The 26368-nt window shown below is 45.4% G+C and overlaps 1 protein-coding gene across 1 annotated transcript in view; it reads left to right on the top strand.

Annotated features, from left to right (window-relative positions):
• The window catches only part of QSOX1 (quiescin sulfhydryl oxidase 1), a 102343-nt gene that overhangs the window by 16714 nt on the left and 59261 nt on the right, over positions 1-26368 (top strand). Inside the window, exons 2-3 of the mRNA XM_056844694.1 lie at positions 12988-13088; positions 22934-22982. Coding sequence (XP_056700672.1) covers positions 12988-13088; positions 22934-22982 — 150 coding nt within the window. The remainder of the gene's footprint in view (positions 1-12987; positions 13089-22933; positions 22983-26368) is intronic.

Here is a 26368-nt window from a genome sequence, read left to right as displayed (position 1 = left end):
AGGGGTATGAAAGCAAATGTGATGTCAGTCATTGCACTTAAGCAATAGACTAAAGCATTGGTATCTCAGAACTGGCAGAGATCTTCTTGTGCTCTGCTCTGTGTGCTTTTGGTGAAGGGGCTGAAGTTGGTGTCTTTCCAGAGCATGACTTTTCAGTGGTGGCCCCCCGAGAGTGGAATTCCGTGCTTCAGGAAGTTCACCTCGCACCCTCGCTTTTGATTGTTTGAGAGTTAGTTGGTCCAAACTGTTTGGTTCCACGTTTTGTTGATGATTTTATCATTTTCATTGCCTGCTGTTGTCCCTATGTTGCAGCTGTTTTTTTATTAACTGTTTTAGCTCTTTGCTGTGTTTAATTTTTGTTGTTGCTTAATTGTGTTTAAATCATCTGGCTCATTTAACTCTTATCCTTTTCCCTTGTTTGCTAGCCATCTTTTGTTTTCATTCAAATAACAACAGCGTGGGATATAAAAGTTCTAAAATAAATGAGAGCCAAAAGTTTAAAGTGGCTCTTGCTTCAGGTGGTTTTGTAATGTAACCGCAAAAGCTTTTTTCTTTTGGCTAGAATGCTTGTTAGTATTACCTCTTGTTTGTTCTGTTGAGCTTTGCTTTCCTGCCATTTCCTACAAGACCAGAATTGGCTTCCCATAAAAGAGCTTCTGTGTCCTTTTAAAACCCTCTAAGGGATTGTTTAAGCAGCGGCCTGCCTCAGGCGAGGGAGTAGAATTTTCCACATTTCATGGATGCTGGAATTGAGGGACAGAAAGTTACCGGGGATTATAATAATAATATTAATAATAATAATATGAAATTATAATAGCCAGTTTAAGGCAGGTAGACTGCCACTCAAGAGTTCTGAGTTCTATGGAGAAGGTGGTAAAATTATGCCCTGTTTTAACATCCTTGCAGGTAAATGTTGGTGAGCGTTGCTTCGGGCGTGAGGAAGGAAGTACTCTTTGATAAGGGATCGTTGGCCTGTGGAACTTATAGCTGTGAGATGTTGTAAAAATGGTATTGTGTGCTTTGGTTACAAAAATGTTATGATAGCCTATAGTGGATAGATCCTGTGGTGGACGGCGTAGGTTTCCGCCTCTCCCTAAAAGCGACCAATGAGAGCTGATGGATGGAGAACCAGAATCAGTAGAGCATATTCTTCTATATTGTCCCCTGTATTATAAACAACGTCTAGAACTAATGAACCCTCACATTATGCCCTTAAAAAAATCCAGCATATGATGGCACCACATTTTTATTAGCCAACACAACACCTGTTGTTTCCGAACATGTGGCAGAATTTCTGACAGTTGTTATTAAAAATAAAAAACCCAATAAATAAATAAATAAATAAAACCAACTGAGTCAATTTATAGGTACTGGGTACCAATAAATAAAAGGGCACTGGTGTTAGTTGGTGTTAGCTGTGGTTCTTGTCTTTTGTCCGGAAGTATTAATGGAGGAAAGGGGTATCTATGGCTACTAGTCAAAATGGATACTAGTCATGCTGCATACCTATTCTCTCTAGTATCAGAGGAGCGTGCCTATCGAATTAGGTGCTGTGGAACGCAGGCAGGATGGTGCTGCTGCAATCGTCCTGTTTGGGGGCTTCCTGGAGGCACCTGGTTGGCCACTGTGTGAGCAGACTGCTGGACCTGATGGGCCTTGGTCCGATCCAGTAGGGCCTTTCTTATGTAATGTATTATTACAGCGTTTAAACTGAAGAGTTTTAATTTGATAGCCATGTTTTAGTTATATTGTTGTATGTGAGACCCTTCTGAGCGAGATGGGGCACATGTGTGCACCCTTATTATCGTGCCAATAAAGGTGACTGAAACTGAACTGAGAGCTGATGGAATGAAGGGAGAGATAGTTGAAAAATGGCTGTTAGGAACATAAACTGGGGAGTGGAGAGGGAAAGCTGCCGTTAATCGGCATGGATTTGTAGCGTGTGATTAGTGTACGGGAAAGGTGGGCATTAGGTTGCCATCACTGACTGATTCCAAGTGGATCCGTGTTCCCGGTGTGCTGGGATTCTGGTGAATAACGCTTACCTGTCCTGAGGCAGGATCACTTAATGCAAATGTGTAGAACCTTGACTGCTGGGATTAAATCCAATGGGGGCTGCTTCTGGTTCGAGTAGATCACACAAGACCAAAGTCCTGACATGGGAGTATATTTAGTCATTGAGTAAACCTGATTGAAATTTATATCTTACCTTTTCTTTGAAGGCTCCAGATAAGTTCTGTTTTTGTTTTTTGTTTTTTTTTAAAGTTGAAATTAAGGTGTACTGCGCAGACACTAGTCCAATCTGGTCAGATCTCAGAAGCAAAGCAGGGTCAGCCCTTGTTAGTATTTGGATTAGGAACACCATTGGGTGCAGATTAGGGATACCATTGCTTAATATGAAGTAATTACACAGTGGAGACAAAAAGTAGTTGATGGGCTATTACGGAGTTTCCCAAACCCTTTGAGTCATAGAGCACATTTCAGGAGAGAAATTAATCAAGGAGCATTAATTTTTCACCTAGTACCTGTATACTAAACCGAATGACAGTAGTATTTTTCTTTCCAGTCTCTTCACGGAGTATTAGGAGATGTTTCGTGGAGCACCAGGTGCTCTGTGGAGCACAGTTTGGGAACTTCTGGGTTATTAGATTAAATGGACGGTGGGTATTGTGAGGTTCTGCAGCCTACCTCGGCAATCCCAAAAAGCCACTCGCTCAGACAGGCAGGTCTAAAGCAGGTAAACGTTTATTTAGGAGCCGCAGGTACAACATGAGCAATCCACGGTTTCAAAGCTGCTAATGGCGAACCAAACTACAAAGCATAGTTTTAAGCATAGAGTCATCCCAGGTGCAAAACCAAGCGGCCTGGGAGTTTAGAGATAACAGCGTGCCTGGTGGGAAGCAGGGAGTAAGCAAGCCATAATACTGAAGTGCCTGCTAGAGACTCAAGGCCAAAGGGGGGGGAGGGGGAGAGGAAAGGAGCGGGTACAGCATAATGAAACAAACCCAAAATAGTACTGGAACAGAAATGGGCCTAACTCATGTCAAGAGCCTGCCTGGACAGCCAGACTCCCGGCGGTGTGAACACCTCAGAGAAACAGGAACAGCAAGCAATGAATACACTTGTACAGAACTAAGCATGGCACTTGGCATGGTTCTTGACAGGTATTGCTGCAGCCGCTGCTACTCTTCAAAACTCAGCATCCTCCTAGTGCTTGTTCAATGCATGCATAGACTTCATTTATACCTCACCCTTTCCTCTGCTGATCACCCAAAGTGGATTACACCATTCTCCTCTGTTTTGTCCTCACAACAACCTTGTGAGGTAGGCTAGGCTGACAGAGGACATTTGGTCCATGATCACCCAATGAACTTCGATGGCAGCGTGAGCATTTCCGGGCCTGCTTCAGATACGGAAGCCAGGAATGGAGAGAGCGGCCTGTCACGACCTACTGTGCCTTTCTAAGAAGTGGCAGGGCTGAGGGGCAGGGGGTGGGACTGTCCATGGGCTCACCTCACCAGAAGCTAGTGGACAAAAACAAGGTTGCACCCATCAGGTGTTTCACCTTTGACCTTCAAGGCGATCGCTTACCAAGTCAAAATAGGAAGCCTATATGCCTTTCTAGTGAATCAGCATTCCTGGCGGTTAATGAATCGATCAGCATAGAATACTACATAGTAAACCACATAATTTGTTTATTATGTTGCTATTCCCTGGACTTCCATATCCTGTGTGATCTGCAGACAGCATTTTTTGGGGAGAGGTGTTGGCATGCAGGAGGTGACCACTCTGCCGGGTTGCCAACCTCCAGGTGGTGGCTGGAGATCTCCTGCTATTACAACTGATCTCCAGCTGATAAGAGATCAGTTCACTGGGAGGAAATGGCCGCTGTGGCAATTGGACTCTATGGCATTGAAGTCCCTCCCCCCAAGCCCCACCCTCCTCAGGCTCCGCCCCAAAAACCTCCCGCCGGTGGCAAAGAGGGACCTGGCAGCCCTACCATTTGGCCATACTGTGAAGTTGACCTGTAGAATGTTGTTCCTCCCGCTACGTTTCATCTCCAGGATGACAGACGAAAGCTTTGTGTTTGCATTTTAAATCTTCCCTTCTAAATCTGGCTGTGTGGGTTGTTGTTTTTTTGGGGGTGCAGGTCCATTCCTCATATAGTTCTCTCCCATACATTAGGACACCATCTCTGCACATAATCTGAAAACAGATGATACCTCTGGGTGTTTCCTGTTGGATTCGGAAGAATTAATGATATTGCTAAATAGTAAATATATTTTAAAAAATATTTGTTTTATTTAGGAAACTCATATGCTGCCTTCCCAGAGCCCTCCTGGAGGTGGCTTACAAGTGAAACAATACCATAATTACAACCCCCCCCCCCATAAATTATCAATATAAACCAAAGCAAGCCTAGGGCATTAAAAACATCATAAAATGACAATCAACCAGTATACAAGAAGAGGCAATATTGGTACTTGACCATTTTGCCCTTCCTAAAGTACTAACGTACTTCCTAATGTACTAAGAAGAACGCTTCCCGTTTTACAGTGCATATTCAGTGGGACGATTCCTTTTGTGTATCATTTTCATCCTAGTTGCAGGCCCAAGCAAAGATGATTCTATTTATTTTAACAACATTTTTTTAAATTTTGAAGTGTGAACTTCAGATACAGGAATTTGCGAATCAACTGTGAAATATCTCTTTAGAATCAGAGGGCTGAGCCGTAATGAATGTGGGCTTGCTGTTGGTATTTAGTCTTTTTAGCATTTTCCACATGCTACACCTGCAACTGTAAGTTTCGAGAACTTAGAACATTATCCAGACAAAATAAAACTCTCTTGTTTTCTGTGAAGTCCGGTGGGGCAGAGAGAGTGCGTTAACTCTCCATTTGAAATCTGCTGAGTAGGTCACAGGTTCTTTTTAGGATTCTGGCAAGAGTAAGACCAACCATACGTGCAACAGGTTAGATTTATTTATTTAATTTATTTATATGCTTTCCTTTCCCAAGCAGATCAGGCTCAGGGCGGCTTCCAATAAAACACATAATATAATTAATAAATATAATATTATATATGCTACCATATAATATTATATATCAAACCAGTTTCTTAAGCACTTCGCTAGCAACAGTAAGTAATCATGTAAAAGCATGCAAAACAGGTCACGTTACTTCACCTACAGGAAGAATCAGCATGGTGTAGTGGTTAAAGTTTTTTAAGAGTTGCAAGGAAGTCTAAGCTGCTTTGGAGACCACTCTTTATTCTTTACAAGAGAGAGTCTGGGTTCCGGCCTCTCCTTGCTCCTGTCAAGCCTCCAAGTTGGCATACAGCTGCTGGAGGGCTCACGCTGCTTTGGTAGTCACGTGCACACATTATACTGAATGCATGTACACTTTATTTTTCTTTGCCCGCACATGTGTAATTCAGGCGTTTCACTCAGTGCATATACGGCTGGATGACTGTTTTAAACAGCACATTTATCCAGGTACCTTCCTCAGTTTGATGTTGCAAGCGTACTTGCATTGGCTGTTTCTTACAAAGACATGTACATGCAAAAGATACACATGTGTTCACTGCAACATGTGAATAGGGTTACTGAGTCAGATCCTTGGTCTTTCAAGGTTACCATTGTCTGCTCTGACTCTCTCTGTGATTCACCAGGCTCTCAGGCAGTGGTCTTTCACATTACCCCCTACCTGATCCTTTTGATTGAATCTGGGACCTGCCACATGTGAACCAGATTTTCTGCCACTGAGCCACACCCCCTTCGACAATCTTCAGCTTTGATCTCCAAACAAGTGGCAAAAAAAAACTGTTTTATGCCGCCTTCATTCATTTTTTGATTGGCCTTTACTGTGTCCCCTGCATTAAGACTGAGCTGTCACCGGTTTCTGCTTATCATTACATCTCAGTGAATTACAACGTAAGTGCTGCATTTAAGTTAAGCACATTGGCAGGCCTAAATCCTGAGACAGCCAGGAAAAAGAAACACCGGTGTTTAGGTTGGCATTTACCCAGCAGAGCCCATCAACAGAGGAACTGGAATCTCAGGATTGGTGCATTGTTGAGCCAAGATACCGTGGCAGAGCTTCTTGAGAACTTCGGTTGGAGTTTCCAGGGCCTCCATGGGTCGTTCCTGTTTCCTGGGTTTATGCCAAGCTGTTTGGGGGGCCTTTAGCACTTGCCAGGTAGATAGCCAGTGGCTAGGAGTGTGAGCGGCAGAGTCTCCTGTGCAAATGTAACTTCAGAATAAGCTGTTCTAGGCAAGCTGCTATTCTTTAAACCTCATCCATCTCCTAATACAAAGTATGAACGTATTTGTGATGACCCACTTCATGGTGGTGTTGAAAGGATTACTGTTATGAAATACTCTAGGGCACAGGTCAACAACACATGAGGCTGCCTTATACTGAATCAGACCCTTGGTCTATCGAAGTCAGTATTGTCTACTCAGACTGGCAGGGGCTCTCCAGGGTCTCAGGCAGAGGGCTTTCACATCACCCACTTGCCTAGTCCCTTTAACTGGAGATGCCGGGGATTGAACCTGGGACCTTCTGCATGCCATGTAGATGCTCTACCACTGAGCCACAACCTTTTCTTTAATGAGTCCTACTTCTGAATAACGAAGAATATCCCAAACTACTCTCCCTCCCCAGCAAGTTACCAAGTTTTGTCCTGTCCTGGAAACAACATGAACCAGGAAGAGTGCCCAAAATGAAGCTATCAGCTAAGCAGTGCAGAAAAAATCCTATGAAATAGAAGTTGTTAAAAAACAAAAAAAGTCTGGAGTAAATCTGTTCATGAACTTTCCCCTGGGTCTTCCAGGGGATGCATGAGCTACTCTGCAGCAGCTGGCGAGCTAACGCAGGATCTTGAGCTACCTGTTGGGCATCACTTCCCTAGGGAGTGCTAATAAAGGCTGATAACCAGAAGCTGATAACCAGTGCAGAGTTACCTGGATTACTATCCTTTGGATGTATTCTAATTCACATGCCCTTCATTTCGAATCAAGGCCATCATACTAGCTGCCCCAAGAGGCAACACAACAGTAGCTGGTTGGGACTCTATCGGCAGCACGGGACTCTGATGCTACAGCAGCTATACTGGCTATCAGCCCTACCAATTCAAGGTATTGTTTTTGACCATTAAAGCCCCATATGGCTTGGGACCAGAGTATCTGAAGTCTTCTCCCATGTATTCCTGCCCAGGCATTAAGATCATAGGGAGAGTCCTGCTTACTGTCCCATCAATCAAAGACGCTTGTTTGATGGGTACATGAGAGAGGGCCTTTTCAGTGGTAGCCCTACCGTTATGGAACAACCTCCCCAGGGAGGTGTGCTTAGGCCCCTCACTTTCGATCTTTAGGAGGCAACTTTTGATTTTAATTTTTGGTTTTATGTGTTGTATTTTATTTATATTGTAAGCCACCTTGACCTCTGTAAGGAAGAAAGGCAGCTAATAAATGTTTTAAATACGTAAATCAGTATGTCAAGGCAGGGGAGAAGATTATGAAGAGTATCTGCTCTCAATATTATCCCCCTTTTCAAAGTCCATTATTGGGATGAGCAGAGTTGGCAGCTGCAGTCATTGGGTTTCTTTGACACCATTAACAGCCCTTGCTGTTCCAAAAACAGATCCCTTAAGAAGAGGCTTGTCTTGATCTGCCTCAGGTATTCTCTCTGGCCTCAGGGACAGCAGTCTTCAGCAAGTATCTTCTCTAGTGCTCCAACGCGCTTCCTGGGATCTGTCATTATCAGGGCAACGTCCTCCACCTGTCAACTGATCTTGTTCTCATGAACTGATTTGAAAATCATCGCAGTAGAAATTGCATGGGTAACTGTATGCAAATATTGTTCATTGGTCAACGGGCAGAACCCTGCGTTCTCTTGGACTGTATTTGCTTTATCGATGAAGCTGCTGATTTCCATTCCTTCCATCTCCACAGCTGCAGCGAGGCTGGCTGTAATCATTCAGCAAATCCGTAGGTCTCAATAGAAACCAAGGGATGTTGATCATCTGTGGCACGCCCTGGGTACGATCTCTGGTGAAGGATGAGTAGCATTGTATTCAGGACAGCAGACATAAGCACCGTGTTTCAAAGCTCTTTTTACTAGAAGGGACACATGATTATCATTATCCTAGTTTTTCCAAATGAGGAAACGAAGATGAAGGCGCTTGCCCAAGGTCCCATTGAGTCAGTGGTGGAGACAGAGAGGCCACGGGAAATAACAATTGGCGCGTCCTCGGTCCTTGGCTTTGATCTACGGCCAGGGCTGATGGAGCTGTGTAGGTTCCTCTCCGAATCGGAGGGTGTGGGATACTTGTAGGCCTTTGGTTTAAACCCTTAATCTCTGTTTCAGCTGGAGATGGCCTCCACAATTTCCTGCCGCCTGTCCCACTTCTCTTACCCGCCTTCCGCTGTCTCCTTCTTCCCACTACCTAATTTAGATAAGCCTTGGAGGTGGAAGCCTTTCTTCTGGCTGAGTTACACAGTAGTGCCAGCCAGGTAAGCTGGTACTGCAGATAAATAATATTGAATTTACACTAACACCTCTCCTGTTATTTTTAAGCTAACAGCCATGATGATGACAGCTAAACTTTTAAAAATGTATGGGCAAAAAGGGCAGAACTTTTGTGTCCTGCCTGGTGTCAGATCGCATTCCTATCAAGTGGGCAATTTTAGTTTGTTTGTTTTTGATCGAGCACCCAGACACAAAATGTGCAGTTCTGGGAATGTACTGTGCACTTTAAAAACTCAAGTCATGCACAAATAGTACTACATTGAATTTTTGTTTAAGGTGTGTGATGGTGCATTTGATGAAAATCAGAATTCAGTTGTCTGAATTTTTAGTATCTTGCTTCTGGTATGTACACTTTCTTAAATAATATGAATATAGCAGGAGTCCAGTGGCAATGTAAATTCTAACAAAATTTATTCCAGCATAAGCTGTCATGAATCAGAGCTTACTTGGCCCGATACACTCCTCAATGCACTCTTGAGCTCTGACTCAAGAAAGCTCATGCGGGGAATAAATTTGGGCAGACTTTTTGATGCCACTGGGCTTCTACTCTGTTTTGCTAGTACAGCTTAATACAGCTACCCACCTGGAATAAATGTAGGAATGTCCTTATTTATGTATATTCCCATGTGACGTATAAAGTGGTCCTTAGATGTATATGGAAGCTTCATTCTAAACCTTTTAATGTTCATACCTCGTCCTGTTCCTGTAGTTTAGACTAGGGGTGCTTTCACACATGCCAAATAATGCACTGTCAATCCACTTTCAATGCACTTTGCAGCTGGATTTTACTGTGTGAAATGGCAAAATCCACTTGCAAATGATTGTTAAAGTACATTGAAAGTGCATGTTAAAGTGCATTATTCAGCATGTGTAAAAGCGCCCTAGGTAACAATAACTTTTTCTGGTTCATCCTCGGAAAGCCCTGTGGTGTATTCCCTTCTCAACCCCCCAAACACCCTAACAAAAATGCTGTAAAAACAAGTACTGGGTAAAACTGACACATTTTTTCTGGCAAAGGACCCATTCGCTGTTCCATGATTTTGGCATGCCAGAGAATGAGGTGGTAGAATATGCCGCACCACTGAAGGTGCAGGATCGTGTGTTCTGTTCCCCTCTGTTCCCCTACCAATAGCAAAACAGCACAGCAGCCTCAGTGAGTGGGCAGAAACCTCCTCCCTGTCGTGCTCATTTTCTGTTTCCAGGGATTATTTTATGCAAAAGAGCCTTCAGAATTGGAATTCACCACCTACGGTTTCTGCCAGGTGTTTCTTAAAACTTCCTCCCTCCCCACACTGTCCTCTGTTTACAGATGTGCCTGCCTAGCAGGGTGGCTCAAGGTTCAAGTCCTGCCATGGAATCCCTTAGCGGAAATCATTTGTGGTTTTGCAGTAGGTTGTCATCAATATGCTGATGACATTCAGCGCTGTGTCTCTTTATCCAAATCACCTGGTGACTCCTGAGAGGTTCAAGAACTGGTGCCTAGCTGCTGTGGTTATAAATGGCAAAGGGTGAACAAGCTGAAACTAAATCCCAGCTAGCGGGTGGTGAGGTGGGTCAGGAAGGCTGAAGGCCTGGAAAATGTGGCGCTTCCCTCTTTTGATGGGATCCAGCTGACACCCTCTGACTCTGTTGAGAGCCTAGGGTAGGGGCGTCGAACTCATTTGTTACGAGGACCGGATATGACATAAATGTCTCTTGGTTGGACGGGACCATGCCTCGCCAGCCCAGATCGAGAGTGTGTGTGGGGGATTGCTTCCTTGGCCCGCAGCGGACTCACCAACCCAGATAGTGACGGCAGGGGTGGCTGCCTCGGCTAGTAAGCCCGCAGTGGTTCGCGAGCCCAGGTTGGTAGTGGGGTTTGGCTGCCTCAGCTGGCTCGCAGGCTGGATAAGAGCTCTCAAGGGGTCGGATCTGACCCCCGGGCCGTATGTTTGACACCCCTGGCCTAGGGGTTGCACTGGATCCAGCTTCATTACTGGGGAAACACATTAAAGCATCTGGGGTGGGGGGAAAGGCATTCTTTCAGCTTAACTTAGCTCTGAACATAGCCTTCTACCTGGATTCAGAACAATGGACCTTGCAGGATTGAATAGGGACATAGCATCTGTAATGAGATAAGAATCCTAATTTTCTGCCTCATAAGCATTTCTTCTCTGATGTAATCTAGCTGATTACAATGTTCATTGTACCTCTGCATCCTGAATTCCTTCTTTGCAACACCCCTCCCGCCTTCTGACTGGAATATAAGGACTCGAGATCTCCATTCCAACTCCTATCTGATTTAGGAAGCTGTTACTTGTGAAAGCTTATACTGTGAAACGATCGATTTGATTTAAATCAAATCGATTTAAATAATGATTTAAATCTATAGTCAGTAAGACGATTTAAATCATGGTTTTCTACATAAAGACTCGTTCTTGTTGGTATAATCTTAATATTTACAACCAGATGAAGGTTTCATTTTTAGAATAATAACTTTTCAGATTAGTTTTATCAAAAATTACTGATTTGGTTATACTATTAGAAATACATAGATAATTATGAAATTCTTGTGAGGTGAACTATCTCCAGTTTCATTTGGGCCACCAGACCTTGTATTTCTTCGTTGCAGTGTTTGCATTTTGCATGCATGCCTGCCTTACCCAGAGATAGAGGAACTTCATTAAAATATTCCCAAACTGGGTCTCTTTTATGGCCTGCTGCCATTATAGATTTTGTCCTCCAAGGAGAGAACAACATGATAAACCTCAGACTGCACACACAAAGATCCCAAGACTTGTGGGGTATTCTGCTCAAAAAGGTTTACTTTCATTTTTACTGCTTGCCCCTCCCTCCAGCGTGGAGAGCCAGGTTGGTCTAGTGGTTAAGAGCGGTGAACTCTGATCTGGAGAACCGGGTTCGATTCCCCATTGCTCCACATGAGCATCGGACGCTAATCTGGTGAACCAGGTTGGTTTCCCCACTCCTACACATGAAGCCAACTGGGTGACCTTGGGCTAGTCACAGTTCTATTAAGAGCTCTCTCAGCCCCACCTACCTCACAGGGTGTTTGTTGTGGGGAGGGGAAGGGAAGGTGATTGTAAGCCTGTTTGATTCTGCCTGAAGTGGTAGAGAAAGTCAGCAAATAAAAACCAACTCTTCTTCTTCCTCACACTTAGCTCCTTGTGCAGACCAGGTCCACTCCAATCTTCTGCTCATTGAAGTTCTTGAAACTTAGCACTTAATATGTAAGGAGATGATTCTTTATACATAGATTGGCAAAGGAACAATGAGATTCAGGTCTTTATCTCAACTTTGTGTTTATTTTATAACATTTTTGCTGTGAAGAAGAGGCATGTTATCTCTGTAGACACAAATTCACAGTTTTGAGAACTGCAAAACCAAGCATCTGTGATAATATCTTCTAAATAGAAAAAAATGCCTAAAACAATCTTACAGAAACTTCTGGAAGAGCATGACATTGTGATTGGATTAATGGAATTCATTTACCGAAAAATTTAAATGTTGCATGAATATCCAGCCTCATGTTACATAAATAAAAAACCAACCATTGTTTCATGATGAATAAACTTTTGATTATAATGTATCTTAAATAGAAAACTATCTTTAGATAGATTATAATCGGTGGAGGTCCCTCCACTCCACAAACCCCACATCCCCAGGCTCTACACCCAAATCTCCAGGAATTTCCCAACCCGGGGCTGGCAACCTGAGGTTGCTCCCTACCATTTGACTGACCGGCAAAGCACTGACGTCATCTCAAGCTGGCGTGTCGTCGACATGTGCCCTTGGTAGGGTTGCCAGCCTCCAGGTAGTACCTGGAGATCTCCTGCTATTACAACTGATCTCCAGCCGATAGAGATCAGTTCCCCTGGAGAAAATGGCCACTTTGGCGATTGGACTGTATGGCATTGAAGTCCCTCCCCTCCTCCAACCCTGCCCTCCTCAGGCTCCACCCCAAAAACCTCCCGCTGGTGGTGAAGAGGGACCTGGCAACCCTAGCCCTCGGCATGCTCACAGACTCCCTTATGTTTCTGGGCTTAGTAGACTCTCTACAGGGAGCAAACCTTCCTCTTTCTGTGGGGACTGAAACCAAACAGTGCCTTTCCCCCAAAGTCAAGCCCCAATCCCACCCCTATGGCTGCCATTTTGTGGTGGCACCCACCACTCTTTCTCAGGATTCTAAACAGACCTGATGCTAAAGAGACCCGATGCAACGGGGACCTCTGCTTTAGGGCGTAAGCTCCTCAGCCAGCGGTTTCACTGCCAAAAAAAAAAAAAAGTTGGACTAAACTTTGTTTAATGTGTTTTTTTGGGTGCCATTTAATTCTGATCTCTTGTAAGGGGATATGCAGCCGCTTCTTGTTAACTGTCCGTGTGCACCTGAGTCATATTTCTTAGCAAAACGGAGAGACCGTAATGCCTTGTGTTTTGTCTCGCTTTTTTTCCTCTCTAGATTGGAGACCTGCCGTGATGCTGGGTGTGGTCGATTGTGCTGAGATGACCAACCAGAAAATATGTTCAGATTTTAAAATTACTGGCTACCCAACTTTGAAGGTAAAGTTCCCATTGGGGTAAAGATGGAGGTGACTGAATGCAGAGCGTAGAGTTGCTCCTGCAAGGGTGTTTTTTCATGAATGGGAAGCGTTGTGCCCCTGCATTTAAAGGGAGTGTCCGCACAGAATCATGCTTATTTGGAACACAGCATGTGGGGCTCCCCTCCTTTACATCAGTTAAACCTTGATTGGTCTGATTTAAAAGGGAAAATGCAGGGTGGCGGTGACTGGAATATCTGTGAACACGCTGCCCACTGCCAATATGGAGATGGGGGGAACTAAATTCTATTTCCAAAATGGCAGATCTAGGCTGTGCATTCCCCCCATCCTTAAGAACCAGCATGGTATAGTGGTTAAGAACGGTGGTTTCGAGCGGTGGAGTCTGATCTGGAGAACCGAGTTTGATTCCCTACTCCACATGAGTGTCGGAGGCTAATCTGGTAAACTGGATTTGTTTCTCTGCTCCTACGCACAAAGCCAGTTGGGTGCCCTTGGGCAAGTCATTCTCTCACAGCCTCACCTACGTCACAGGGTGTCTGTTGTGTGGAGGGGAAGGGAAGGTGATTGTAAGCTGGTTTGATTCTCCCTTAAGTGGCAGAGAAAGTCAGCGCATAAAAACCAACTCTTCTCCTCCTCCTCCTCCTCCTCTTTAAGGGACTTTTTGCACTTGCCATCTTCCAACTGAGCTGTCACATGGCTTAGTTGAAAAAGTGGAAGGGAGGGGGAGGTTTCCAAGCCACACTGTTGTTGGTATTCCTGTCTCAATGCAACGGTGGCCAAAGGGGTTGGGGGCAACAGTGGGTGACCATCGTTCGCACATATTTTCATGAGACATGTTGTGATAGGGGCAGCATAGCTCAGTTAGATGTGCAGGAGTCTCCACATTAATTTGAACTCCTTCTCACCCACTTCCTCCATGAATGGAATTGGTTCCCATGCTTCCTCACAGCAAGGGATGCTGGGGAAAAGATGAGTTATGTGGGTGTCATTCCAAAAGAGGTTTATTCCCAAACCATCTGACAACTTATTGATCCTGACTCCTTGGCCAGAGGGAGTGTATCTTTAGGTAGCTGAGAGGTTCTCTGATGGAGGTTTTAAGTCCTGCAAAATCTTCTGGTGGTTTGGTTTTGTTTTAAAAAGTTTGGGAACCTCTTGAGTCCCAGTCCTAGGAGGCAACATCTGAGAAAGGCCCCTGTTTGTGGGCCCTCCTGGGCAACTGATTGGCCACTGTGGGAGACAGTGTGCTGGACCAGATGGACCACTGGTCCGATCCAGCAGGTCAGCTCTTACGCTCTTATGACTGTAAGACCGATCTTGCAAAGAAGTCTTCCAAAGTGATGAGAAAAATTCCACTAGCCTCTCTGCTTGCCTGCATCTGTGTTAGGCATTTGTGGCACATTGGCGATGGGGAAAGTCACACACCAGTTCTCTTCCGGGTTACAAAATCTCTGTGCGAAGGCTATTCTTACTTGCTGCAGGTGACTAGGCAAGCAGTTACTTACAAGCCTGCTCTTAAGAGGACATGCCCAGAGAGGCTGAGAATAGGTGAAAGGATTTTAACACTGAAAGTGCAGTCTGTTTTGACTGTACTTTCAGCATTAAAATCCTTTTGACTAAGAACCAAATGTGTATATGCAAAGCACTGTAGAACTTATTTGGGATCCTGTCTGTTTTTACAGCTTAGGGTGCAATGAAGACTTGAGGTCAGTTCCCTTCTGCACATTGGTTAGCATCTCTCCCCCACCCCTCCTTTTCGTTCTGCTCTTTTTGGAATCTGCTTGCTCACAGTAAGGGCTGCAAGCTGTTAGGACTCGTACGACCCGGCTCATTTTGAGATTTCTCCGCGCAATCTCACACGCATGAGGTGGCAGCTTTACATGCATGAAAGGGGGTAGAGTCCAGGAGTTCGCTTTAAGAAGTGGCCCCCTGTTGTTTGAGTTGGCAGCGGAGCTTTATTTCCATCTCTTGGTCTCTCGGCCAATCGCTAATTGAATAAATACAGCAGTTTAATATTAACAAACCTTCTGCCAAGATAAATGTCACAGCTAAACCATCTGCCAATAAGCCTGTGTAACTTGGGGCTGCCGTGGAAGTCAAGACTTGGTTTGCCCTGGGGTGTGCTTTGTACATGACATGGGCCGGGGTAAAATGCTTCCCCGAGTAAGTTTTCATCTCATTGACCCATTCCCATATGCTCATAGTGGTACTTTTACTTGTGACTCTCTTTGAGTAGATCCCAAAGAAGCATCATATAAAATCTCTAAATACATAATAAAGAAACTAGCAAGGCAGTGTAGTGTAAAAGAGCGTTGCAACTAGGAATGAAAATAACATAAGAAAAGCCTTGCTGGATCAGACCAAGGCCCATCGAGCCCAGCAGTCTGTTCACACAGTGGCCAACCAGGTGCCTCCAGGAAGCCCCCAAACAAGACGACTGCAGCAGCACCATCCTGCCTGTGTCCCTCTACCGCTCTGCTGTCCCCAACAGGGCCCTAGAGATTCAGGCAGGGCAGCATCCTTCTGAGCTAGAGATCTGCCAGGACCCATGAAGTGTCAGACCAAATGATTTTGCGGGCCTTATACGGCCCCCGGGCCTGACGTTCCCCACTCCTGCTCTACAGCACCTAAGATAATAGGGATGCTCCTCTGATTCTGGAGAGAATAGGTATGCATTATGACTTGTGTCCATTTTAACTAGTAGCCATGATTACCCCTTTCCTCCATGAAAATGTCCACTCCCCTCTTAAAGCCTTCCAAGTTGGCAGCCATCACCGCATCCTGGGGCAGGGAGTTCCACAATTTAACTGTGCGTTGTGTGAAGAAATACTTCCTTTTATCTGTTTTGAATCTCTCACCCTCCAGCTTCAGCAGATGACCCCGCGTTCTGGTATTCTGGGAGAGGGAGAAAAACTTCCCCCTGTCCACCCTCTCCAAACCATGCATAATTTTATAGACCTCTATCATGTCTCCCCTCAGCCGCCTTCTTTCCAAGCTAAACAGCCCTGGGAGAGACCTGAGTTTGAATCTCTGCTCAGTGGTGAAATTTGTTGGGCGACCAGTTGCTCTGTCACAGGGCTGATATGAGGGTAAAATGGAGGAGGGGAGGACGTGGTACACCTCTGTGAGATATCTTGAGGAAAAGCAGATAAGACTGTATAGCTGGATTGGCCCAGGGTGATTGCAGGCATACTAATGCTACTTGTGAATGGGTCTGTGCGTGTGGTAAGTGTATTTACATGTGGTGGGGGTAGGTATGTGATATTTACATGGGTGTGACTGCTTTACCTTTGGCCCACGCTGTGTGTAAACAGGGCCTTGAAAACCTGAATAAATATTTTAATTTTAAAAAATAGAGCCTTGGGGCAAACAGACCTAAAAAAGAGCTACGGGAATTGTAGCAGTGTGTTAATTTTGCTAGGGCTTCATTTGTGGCCTGCGCAGTGTACAAATCCAGCCTAAGGGTCATAGCAGTGAGAGCTAATGTGGTGTAGTGGTTAGACTGTTGGACTAGGCTCTGGGCGACCCTGGTTCGAATCCCCACTCGGGCCATGAAAGCTTGCTGGGTGACCTTGGGCCAGTCACGACCCTACTTCACAGGGTTGTTGTGAGGATAAAAGCAAAGAGAGGAGAATGATGTACGCTGCTTTGGGTCCCCATTGGGGAGAATAGGGTTGCCAGGTCCCTCTTCGCCACCGGCGGGTGGTTCCTGGGGCGGAGCCTGAGGAGGACAGGGTTTGGGGAGGGACTTTGACGCCATAGAGACCAATTGCCAAAGCGGCCATTTTCTCCAGGGGAACTCATCTCTGCTGGCTGGAGATCAGTTGTAATAGCGGGAGATCTTCTGCTAGTACCTGGAGGTTGGAGCAAAAAAGGCACGTTTACCATAAAAGTCAAGCTGAGAGAAAGTATAGTAAGGGCTCTATAAATGACATACAAACTCTTATTCTGTAAGCCAGTGAATTTAGTGACAAAAGTGAAAAAATTACATACAATCTAATAAAGGAAACTTATGAAAATAACTATGAGTACATGTGAGGCAATACAATACAATGCAAAAATACAAATATATATATATTTTTGGCTTATCTCATTCAATGACTTATTAGTCTCTTAGAATTTTGTACTGTTCATATGCTTATTGTTCCCTCAGGAACTGGGAGAAAGATGACGGACGATAGGTGGAGAGGAACGCCGTCCGGATGCTCCTCTCCACCTATCGTCCGTCATCTTTCTCCCGGTTCCTGAGGGAACAATAAGCATATGAACAGTACAAAATTCTAAGAGACTAATAAGTCATTGAATGAGATAAGCCAAAAAATATATATATATTTGTATTTTTGCATTGTATTGTATTGCCTCACATGTACTCATAGTTATTTTCATAAGTTTCCTTTATTAGATTGTATGTAATTTTTTTCACTTTTGTCACTAAATTCACTGGCTTATAGAATAAGAGTTTGTATGTCATTTATAGAGCCCTTACTATACTTTGTCTCAGTACCTGGAGGTTGGCAACCCTAGGGGAGAAAGACAGGATAGACATGATCCATACTCAGAGGCCAAGTTCAGAATTAGATACAAAGACTCACAGAGCCCCAAAAATGATACCTTTATTATAATGCCCTCATTATTCTCAAAGTAACTTGTGAGCCCTTGAGTTGCGCTAAGCTCTTTCTCAGGCTGAATGTTTCTAAAAGGAAAGGACGCATAAGTTACAAGATTTCTGGTCTCATGCCCAGAAATCCCCCCCCCCCATTGTTTAAGTCCCAAGAGAAGAATTCTTTTAAGAGGAAAGTTCGCATGTTGTGAACCAGCTTAATGCTGGCATTGGTTTCCAGCTCTTGCCTTTTCCACGTACATTTCATCGCTTCTGGGCGCATGCCTAAGTAGTTCCCACAGAAATAAATGTGGCGCAGGCCCTTTGGGGTGCCTGCGCCTCAGTGTGTGTTTGGAGCAGGGTGCTGAACCGGAGCCTGCAGAGTCAAGCATATGCCTTCGTCACACATCCGCTTTTCCTCACGCCCGTGGTGGAACGAGTTGCGGTCCTCCCTGTTCGTGTTCCTTGTCAAGGCCTCATTGCTGGCTTGTAGCTTGAAAGGAGTCTCATTCCTGTGGGAACTTTTAATACGCTACTGGGTAGGAAAATTAGAGCCTTTTGAAGTGCTCGGGACGGAAGCCAAAACCTCAGCGGAAAATCGGTAGGTATGGCTTCGAACCTTCCCTGCTCTCATAAGGAAAACATCTCCTTCAAGAGAATCGTGCGCTGTTTTAAAAAACACTCGAAACATTGCCCATGCATTATCTGAGCAAACGTCTAAGCATCCTTGTAAGGAAGGCTGCTATATTATCTCCGATGTATTATCCTCGCTATGTTATCAGGACTCTCTCGGCCCACGCAGAGGCAGGCAATGGCAAACCCCTTCTGAACATCTCTCGCCTTGAAAACCCTACAGCAGGGGTGGGGACCCTTTTTTCCGCCAAGGGCCACTTGGATATTTATAACATCATTCGCGGGCCATACAGAATTATCAACAAAAATTAGCCGACCAAGCCCCAAGCAGGCAGCTGCCCCAGATGACCACCTCCCCCAGTACGGGCAAGCAGGCAGGAATCCAACCGGTGGCGCACTCGCCCACCTGGATGGCCTGTTGCACCAGCCAGGCATAGCCATCCAGCTACACACTGGAGTTGCTCCTGCTCTGCATGGACGGGGCCGGGTTCTACAGCTGGCTCCTGCTACATCCGCCTGCAGGGATGAAATGCGGACACACTGGCTAAGAAAACCCCCCCCTGTGCATTCTGCCCCTGCCCCCTTTAACCCCTCCATTGTCGCCACTTCCGCCCCCAGCCTTCTTGTAGTACAGAGGGACTACGTTTCACCACGGCCCACAAAACAAACTCACATCTGCTGTGAATAGAGGCTATTCCTGTCCGCAGGAGGGGGTGGATCACCAGTCTTAGATCCTTCTGAGCTAGAGATCTGCCAAGACCTATGAAGGGCCAGACCAACTGACTTTGTGGGCCTTAAACGCCCCCCCCCCGGGCCTGATGTTCCCCACCCCTGCCCTTCAGGGTCGCCATAAGTCTGCTGTGACTTGATGGCACTTTCCACCACATGTTATTATTTGAGAAAGTGAGCTTTCACTCATGAAAACTTATAACCTGGAAAATTTTGTTGGTCATTAAGATGCTACTGGACTTGAATTTTGTTATGCCACCACAAACTGCCTCCCACCTGAAACTACATTATCGCCATGTTGCAGATGGGAAAATTGAGCCCAAGAGATTATTGGTTTGCCTACGACTATCCACTGAGTTCATGGCTGAAGGGAAATTTGAACCAGCAATTTCACAACTCCCCCTTGACACTTGAATGGTTGATGTAGGTAAGCCATTAGCAGAAGTGTGATCTGTCTTGATACTCTTGCACTAGAATCTATTGAAAGGAATGCATAATGGTTACAGCAGCAATTCAGGAATCCAGCTTTTATTTCTTGGTTCATTATATGCATCAGTGAATAACCTCAGCCAAATTGTCATTTCTCTGAGCTTTGGAGCCTTTCTAAAAGAAGCGGGTTGTGTGGAGAAGCACCACCTTGCCTTCTGGGGGTATTGTATGATGCTGCAGTAATATGTACAGATAGGGCTGGGCTGTTTGGTGTGGAATTAGGAACATCTTGAGGACACAGTACAAACCATGCCTTTCAGAGCCAGTCTGTGAATCTGTTTTCATTTATAAAATATGAAGTCAAAGAGAGAGCTTCTAGTCCTCATTGTTCTAGAAAAAGAGCTTGAGCAATGTCAGGGAATTTCTGTGAAGCATTAGGATGGGGATACAGAGTTGGGGGTACATGTTGGAAGAGATCTGCTGGTATCTTGAGGGCGTCATGCTCCCAAGTGTTTCCTAGCTAGCAGCAGCCAGTGATGCGGAGCAGGGAGAGGGGAAGCATTCAGCATAATGAGCTCTGGAGACCAGACAAGTTTTACATGTTAGAACGGCAGGTTCTTGCTAGCATCCTGGTGTTTCTTAGAAGTTGTGGTTCCACCCTGGAGTGAGGCCCCACAACCTCTGGCATAGCTAATCACCACCACAGATTTATTTCCATGACTACAAATGCATTTTTTCCCTAGTCTCAGATCAGCCCATGCCAATTATATGTACCATGCAAATTATACATTTGCATGATTTCTGATGACAAAACCTGGAATCAGTGGTTGCAGAATTCCTGACGTTTCAGGGTCAGGTTTACAGGTGCCTCCTTCATGCACTGCCAACACAACTCCCTCCCTCCCTCCTTTCTATTTTCATTCTTACAGGTCCTCTACATTTCCTGGGGAAACCTGCTGACGTGGCCTTTCTCTGCGCTCGGCTTGCATTTGCTGCTGCGGAGAGATTTGTGATTTTGCCCAGCCCAAAGATGACAGATAAACCTGTTAAGCAAACACGTGACTTATGCACCTGTGAGCAGGTTGGAAGTACACAACCTGTTAGAGAGGGCCAAGGAAGTTTGCAAATGATTGCACCAGGGATATAAGGCTGGGGGGTGGGTAGCCATATTGTTTTGTGGCAGCAAAAATAAATGTGTCTAGTGGCACCTTAAAGACTTAACGAGATTTAATTCCAGCACTTGTTTCTGAACGCTTACGCATAAAATCTTGTTAGTCTTTAAGGTGCCAATTAGGGTTGCCAACCTCTACATGGGTTAGAATTCAAAAGAAACAACTTGTGCTAATAAGTGACTGGTCAAAAAACATAGAAGAAAAGCACTGATGGCTGCATCAAAAATCTAATATGCTGCTGTGCAGTATGCTGCAACAAACAATTAAAAGGACACAATGCAATTATCACTATGCAATAATCATATATTCAACACAATACTGTAAAGTCCCGAAATCGTGAAAAAAACAGCCTAGAGACCTAGGACTGCCACATAGTGTCTCTCAATTCCTCTTGAGAAAGGAGACTTGATCCGGGTGTGGTGTTCGTCAGCTATCAGCCTTCCATTTGAAGTTGGTCATGTATTCCTTGGCAACATGATAGACATTCATCTATTGCCACATAAGATAGCCTCCCGATAGATAAAGCATTGGCGAAATGGGAGTTACGCCGGGTCCCCATCTCGGGATTTAATTAGATTCCTTATCATCCAGGGATTCTACAAGGCAGCACCCGGTGAAGAAATTGTGCAGGTGCGACTCGACTGCTGGGCTGACGAACACCGCACCCGGATCAAGTCTCCTTTCACAAGAGGAACTGAGAGACACTATGTGGCAGTCCTAGGTCTCTAGGCTGTTTTTTTCACGATTTCGGGACTTTACAGTATTGTGTTGAATATATGATTATTGCATAGTGATAATTGCATTGTGTCCTTTTAATTGTGTGTTGCAGCATACTGCATAGCAGCATATTAGATTTTTTGATGCAGCCATCAGTGCTTTTCTTCTCTCTTTTTTGACCTCTACATGGGGCCTGGAGATCTTCTGGAATTAAAGCTGATCTCCGGACTACATAGATCCCCTGGAGAAAATGGCTGCTTTGGAGAATATACTCTATGGCATTGTAGCCCACTGAAGCCCCTGCCCTTCCCAAACTCTGTGCTGTACAGCCCCACCCCCAAATCTGCCAACAATTTCCCAACCCAGAGCTGGCAGCTAGGGTTGCCAACCTCCAGGTTGTAGCTGGAGATCTCCTGCTATTACAACTGATCTCCAGCTGATAAAGATAAGTTCCCCTGGAGAAAACGGCCGCTTTTAATTTAGTGCTGCTACAACAGTTGGTATTGTAATATTCAGCAGCAAGACACGATACCCTACAGATGCAAACTTAGTAGACTCTCTGTCCACAGACACACACACACACACACCCTGCTTCCATGCTCCATCTCTATGATTCTATCTCTTCGTTGGGTTGCCAGGCTTCAGGTGGGGCCTGGAGATGTCCCAGAATTACAACTCATAACCAGACCACAGATATTGAGTCCCCTGGAGGCAATCACAGCTTCAGAGGGCAGACTCTATTGCATCACATCCTCACTGAGCTGCCTCCTAAAACCCATCCTTCCCCAGACATTGCACCCAAATCTCCAAGAATTTCCCAAGCCAGAGTTGGCAACCCTAAGGCCTTGTTATATAAAAGGTAAAGGTCCCCTGTGCAAGCACCGGGTCATTCCTGACCCATGGGTTGATGTCACTTCCCGACGTTTACTAGGCAGACTTTGTTTATGGGGTGGTTTGTCAGTGCCTTCTCCAGTCATCTTCCCTTTACCCCCAGCAAGCTGGGTACTAATTTCACCGACCTCGGAAGTATGGAAGACTGAGTCAACCTTGAGCCGGCTACCTGAAACCAACTTCCGTTGGGATCGAACTCAGGTCGTGAGCAGAGCTTGGACTGCAATACTGCAGCTTACCCAAGCAAAAACTGAATCGAAATTATTTTCATTCCACAGTATTCATTTATGTACTTCATTTATACCATGCTTTTCTCCCCAAAGCAGCTTACACCATTCTCCACTCCTCCATTTTATCCTTGCAAGAACCCTGCGAGGTAGGATAGACAGTGTGTGACTGGCCCAGGACCACCCGGCAAGCTTCCATGTCAGAGTGGGATTTGGACCTGGGTCTCCCAGATGCTAGTCCAACACACTAACCACTATATACCACACTGGTTCGTGACACCACAATATATGTGCAACGGTATCATAGGGAAGATGGAAAGAATGGCTAGGTGAAAATTTCAGTTGGTCTTTGACAAAATGTTTTGTTGCTTTTCTCATGTACTGTGGCAAACGTGATCAGTGGTCTTTAATAAGCAAAACCTGACTTTCTGGTTTCTCTGTTTACTTCCAGTTTTTCAAGCCGTTCTCCAGGAAAGCTGATGATGGCATAAGACTCTTGCGTATGTATCCTGAAGCTAATTCCTGCCTAAGCAAGCCAGGGACTGAGGGCTGGGTATAAAACTGACTAAATAAATCAGCTGACTTACTCAAGCTCAAAGATAGTGGTGGCCCTCCATAAAGAGCCCCAACACGGGGAGGGGTGTGGTGACTGATGCTGTTAGTTAGGGCTCAACCTCTCTGATTTTCCCCACTTGTTTTTTTTTCTTTTGCATTGTTTTTAGCTTGGCTGGAAGCTGAAATGATAGCTTACCCCTCGTTTCTAAATCAGCCGAGTGGGTGCAGAACTCCATTCTCGTTTATGTATATAGAGATTCACACTTGTGTGCAAATCCCCCTCCTCTTATTTTACTTATTTATTTCTACCCTTCTAGTCTTGCCAATGGGGACCCAAGGCAACAGACAATATTGTTCACCCCTTGTCCCTCTTGTCCTCAGCAACAGCCCTGTGAGGTCGGTTAGGCTGAGAAAGTGAGATTGGCTCAAGGTCACCTAGCAAGCTCCCATAGCTGAGTAGGAATTTGAACCAGGGTCTCTCAGAGCCTAGGCTGAAGCTGTAACCACTATATAACCCAGGCTCCAATATTGAAATTAAGATGGATCATGGGATTATATTTCTGGCTCTGATACCCTTGTTGGGAAAACAAGATGACGTCTTGAATGTGGGAAAATGTCCTGATGTGAGTACCAGGGCCAAATCTATATGTGCTTGCATAAAATGCATTTGATGCCTTGTTTTGCATTACGGAAAAAATGTGAGCGTTGGCTAATGGACGCTGGGGGTTACTTGCTGGAAAGGATGTGTTGATCAGTGCTGAGGCCAATTTTTGGGCACTCTGGCTGTATCCAGACCATAAATGGATTTAGTAGGAAACCAGTTTTGTGAATGGGGTCTAGCAGCACCCTAATCAAGCAGCAGTTTTTTGTGATGTAAAACTATTAATTATTCCCTGGCGTTCAGTAGTATGGAAGAAAACGGGAGGTCAGTACCTGGAAACAAAGAAGAAAAAGCCTCAAACTGTGCTTATTATTATTACTTGAAACCCCATGTGCTTTGATAGCCATTTGCCTGTGGGACAAGAGGTCCTCAGGCATATCTGGGATCACTGCTTATGGCGAAATCTGCAAATGCTGGGAGGTGGGGGCCTGCTACTTCCCAAGCAGATGGCTGTGGGGCTGTGGCTCAATGGAAGAGCAAATTCAGTTCGATTTATTACGGTCATTTGACCAGCATTAACCATGGAAGAGCATCTTCTTGGCATTCAGAAGGTCCCAGGTTCACATGAAGCTGTCTTATACTGAACCAGACCCTTGGTCCATCAAAGTCAGTATTGTCTACTCAGACCAGCAGCAGCTCTCCAGGGTCTCAAGCAGACAGCTCTCACTTCACCCACTTGGCTGGTCCTTTTAACTGGAGATGCCGGGGATTGAACCTGGGACCTTCTGCATGCCAAGCAGATGCTCTGCCACTGAGCCACAACCCCTCCCCTGGTTCAGTACCCAGCATCTCCAGTTAAAGGGACTAAGCAAGTAGGTGATGTGAAAGATCTCAACCTGAGACCCTGGAGAGCCGATGCCGGTCTTAGTAGACAGTACTGACTTTGATGGACCAAGGGTCTGATTCAGTATAAGGCAGCTTCATGTGTTCATGTCTGTCTCCTGTAAAAGTCTTAAAGTAGAGACTGTAAAGAGATGGGTAACTCTGCTGGCCATGTGCCGAGCACCTGGGATGGGGGGCTCCAGCAATTTCAGCACTCCATGATTTGTTTTCCACTAACCCAATCATTGCAAGAACCAAGGCAGCCCCCTGTCTCTCTAGCACACCAAGGTAGATGCCTCTAACTTTTCTAAGGCGAGGTGCCATGGCTCAGTGGCAGAGCATCTGCTTTGCAAGCAGAAGGTCTCAGGTTCAATCCCCAGCATTTCCAGTTAAAAGGATTTAGCAGTGGATGATGTGAAAGACCTCTGCCTGAGACCCCCCCAGAGAACCATCGCCAGTCAGAGCAGAGAATGCTGTGTTTGATAAATCAATGGAGTGACTCAGTATAAGGCAGCCTTGTGTATTTATGTGCATCTTTGCCCTTATCCTCCATGCGATGTCCTAAGGAAACCTTGCAGCCACTGCTTGCTGAACGGGAAGGAGGCTCAAACAGGCATGTAGTGGTTAAGAGCAGCGGTTTGAAGCGGTGAACTCTGATCTGGAGAAATGGGTTCAATTCCCCACTCCTCCACATGAGCGGAAAGCTCTCATCTGGTGAACTGGGTTGGTTTCCTCACTCCTACACATAAAGCCAGCTGGGTGACCTTGGGTTAGTCACAGCTCTCTTAGAGCTCTCTTGGCCCCACCTATCTCACAGGGTGTCTGTTGTGGGGAGGGGAAGGTGATGATAAGCCGGTTTGATTCTTCCTTAAGTGGTAGAGAAAGTCGGTATATAAAAACCAACTCTCCTCCTTTTTCTTCTCCTCCTCCTCCTCTGATTTAAGGAGACTAGTTACTGCAAGAGAGCCAGCATGGTGTGGTGGCTAAGAGCAGCAGACTCTAATCTGGAGAACCGGGTTCGATCCCTCACTCCTTCACGTGACCTTGGGCCAGTCGAAATTCTCTCCGAACTCTCTCAGCCCATGCGGAGGCAGGCGACGGCAGAGCCCCTCCGAACGTCTGAAATCCCTACAGGGTTGCCATAAGTCAGATCTGTCTTGACTGCACAGACACACACAGTTACTGCAAAATTCAAAACGTTCTGCTCCAGCAGAATTTCTAGAATGACTCATGCTCTCTGCAGGGGGAATGCCCAGCCGGGAAGGGAAAAACTCAGGTTGCACTTTGGAGAAGAGATAATATCTGCCTGGAACTGGACACGTAGCAATTGGGAGTGGCTCTCTGACTGGATTTACAGAGTCACCTTCGTTTTGTTTTGTTTTTTGACGTCTGATGCAATATTTGTCGTGTATCTAGGGAGTTGGTTTTTTTTTCTCCGCTAGTTTCCCAAACCAGGTTTTTGGCCTCCCCAGGGAGGAGACTGTAAGACACGTGAAGTGGGTCACAACTGCTGGGTCTCTGCTGCTGGCAGGGAGAACCAAGTTCGAATCCTTGCTATGCTGTGGAAGCTTCCTGGATGACCTTGGGCCAGTTGCTCTCTGCCAGCCTAACCTACCTCACAGGGTTGTTGCAAAGGTAAAACCGAGGAGGGGAGAATGACTTAAGCTGCTTTGGATCCTCACTGGGGAGAAAGGTGAGGTATAAATAAATAAAATGGCCGGGGGTGGGGGGTCCCCTCTGATTTTCTGAGCCTCTCAAAAGGATCTCTGCAAGAATTTATGACCCAAGGTGGATTACAAAATATGAAAACAATTCAATCAAAAAGCGAAGGTATCTATTGAACAAAAC

The sequence above is a fragment of the Euleptes europaea genome, chromosome 2, assembly GCF_029931775.1.
Source record: "Euleptes europaea isolate rEulEur1 chromosome 2, rEulEur1.hap1, whole genome shotgun sequence".
Lineage (NCBI taxonomy): Eukaryota > Metazoa > Chordata > Lepidosauria > Squamata > Sphaerodactylidae > Euleptes > Euleptes europaea.
This window is presented reverse-complemented; position numbering and strand designations above follow the sequence as displayed.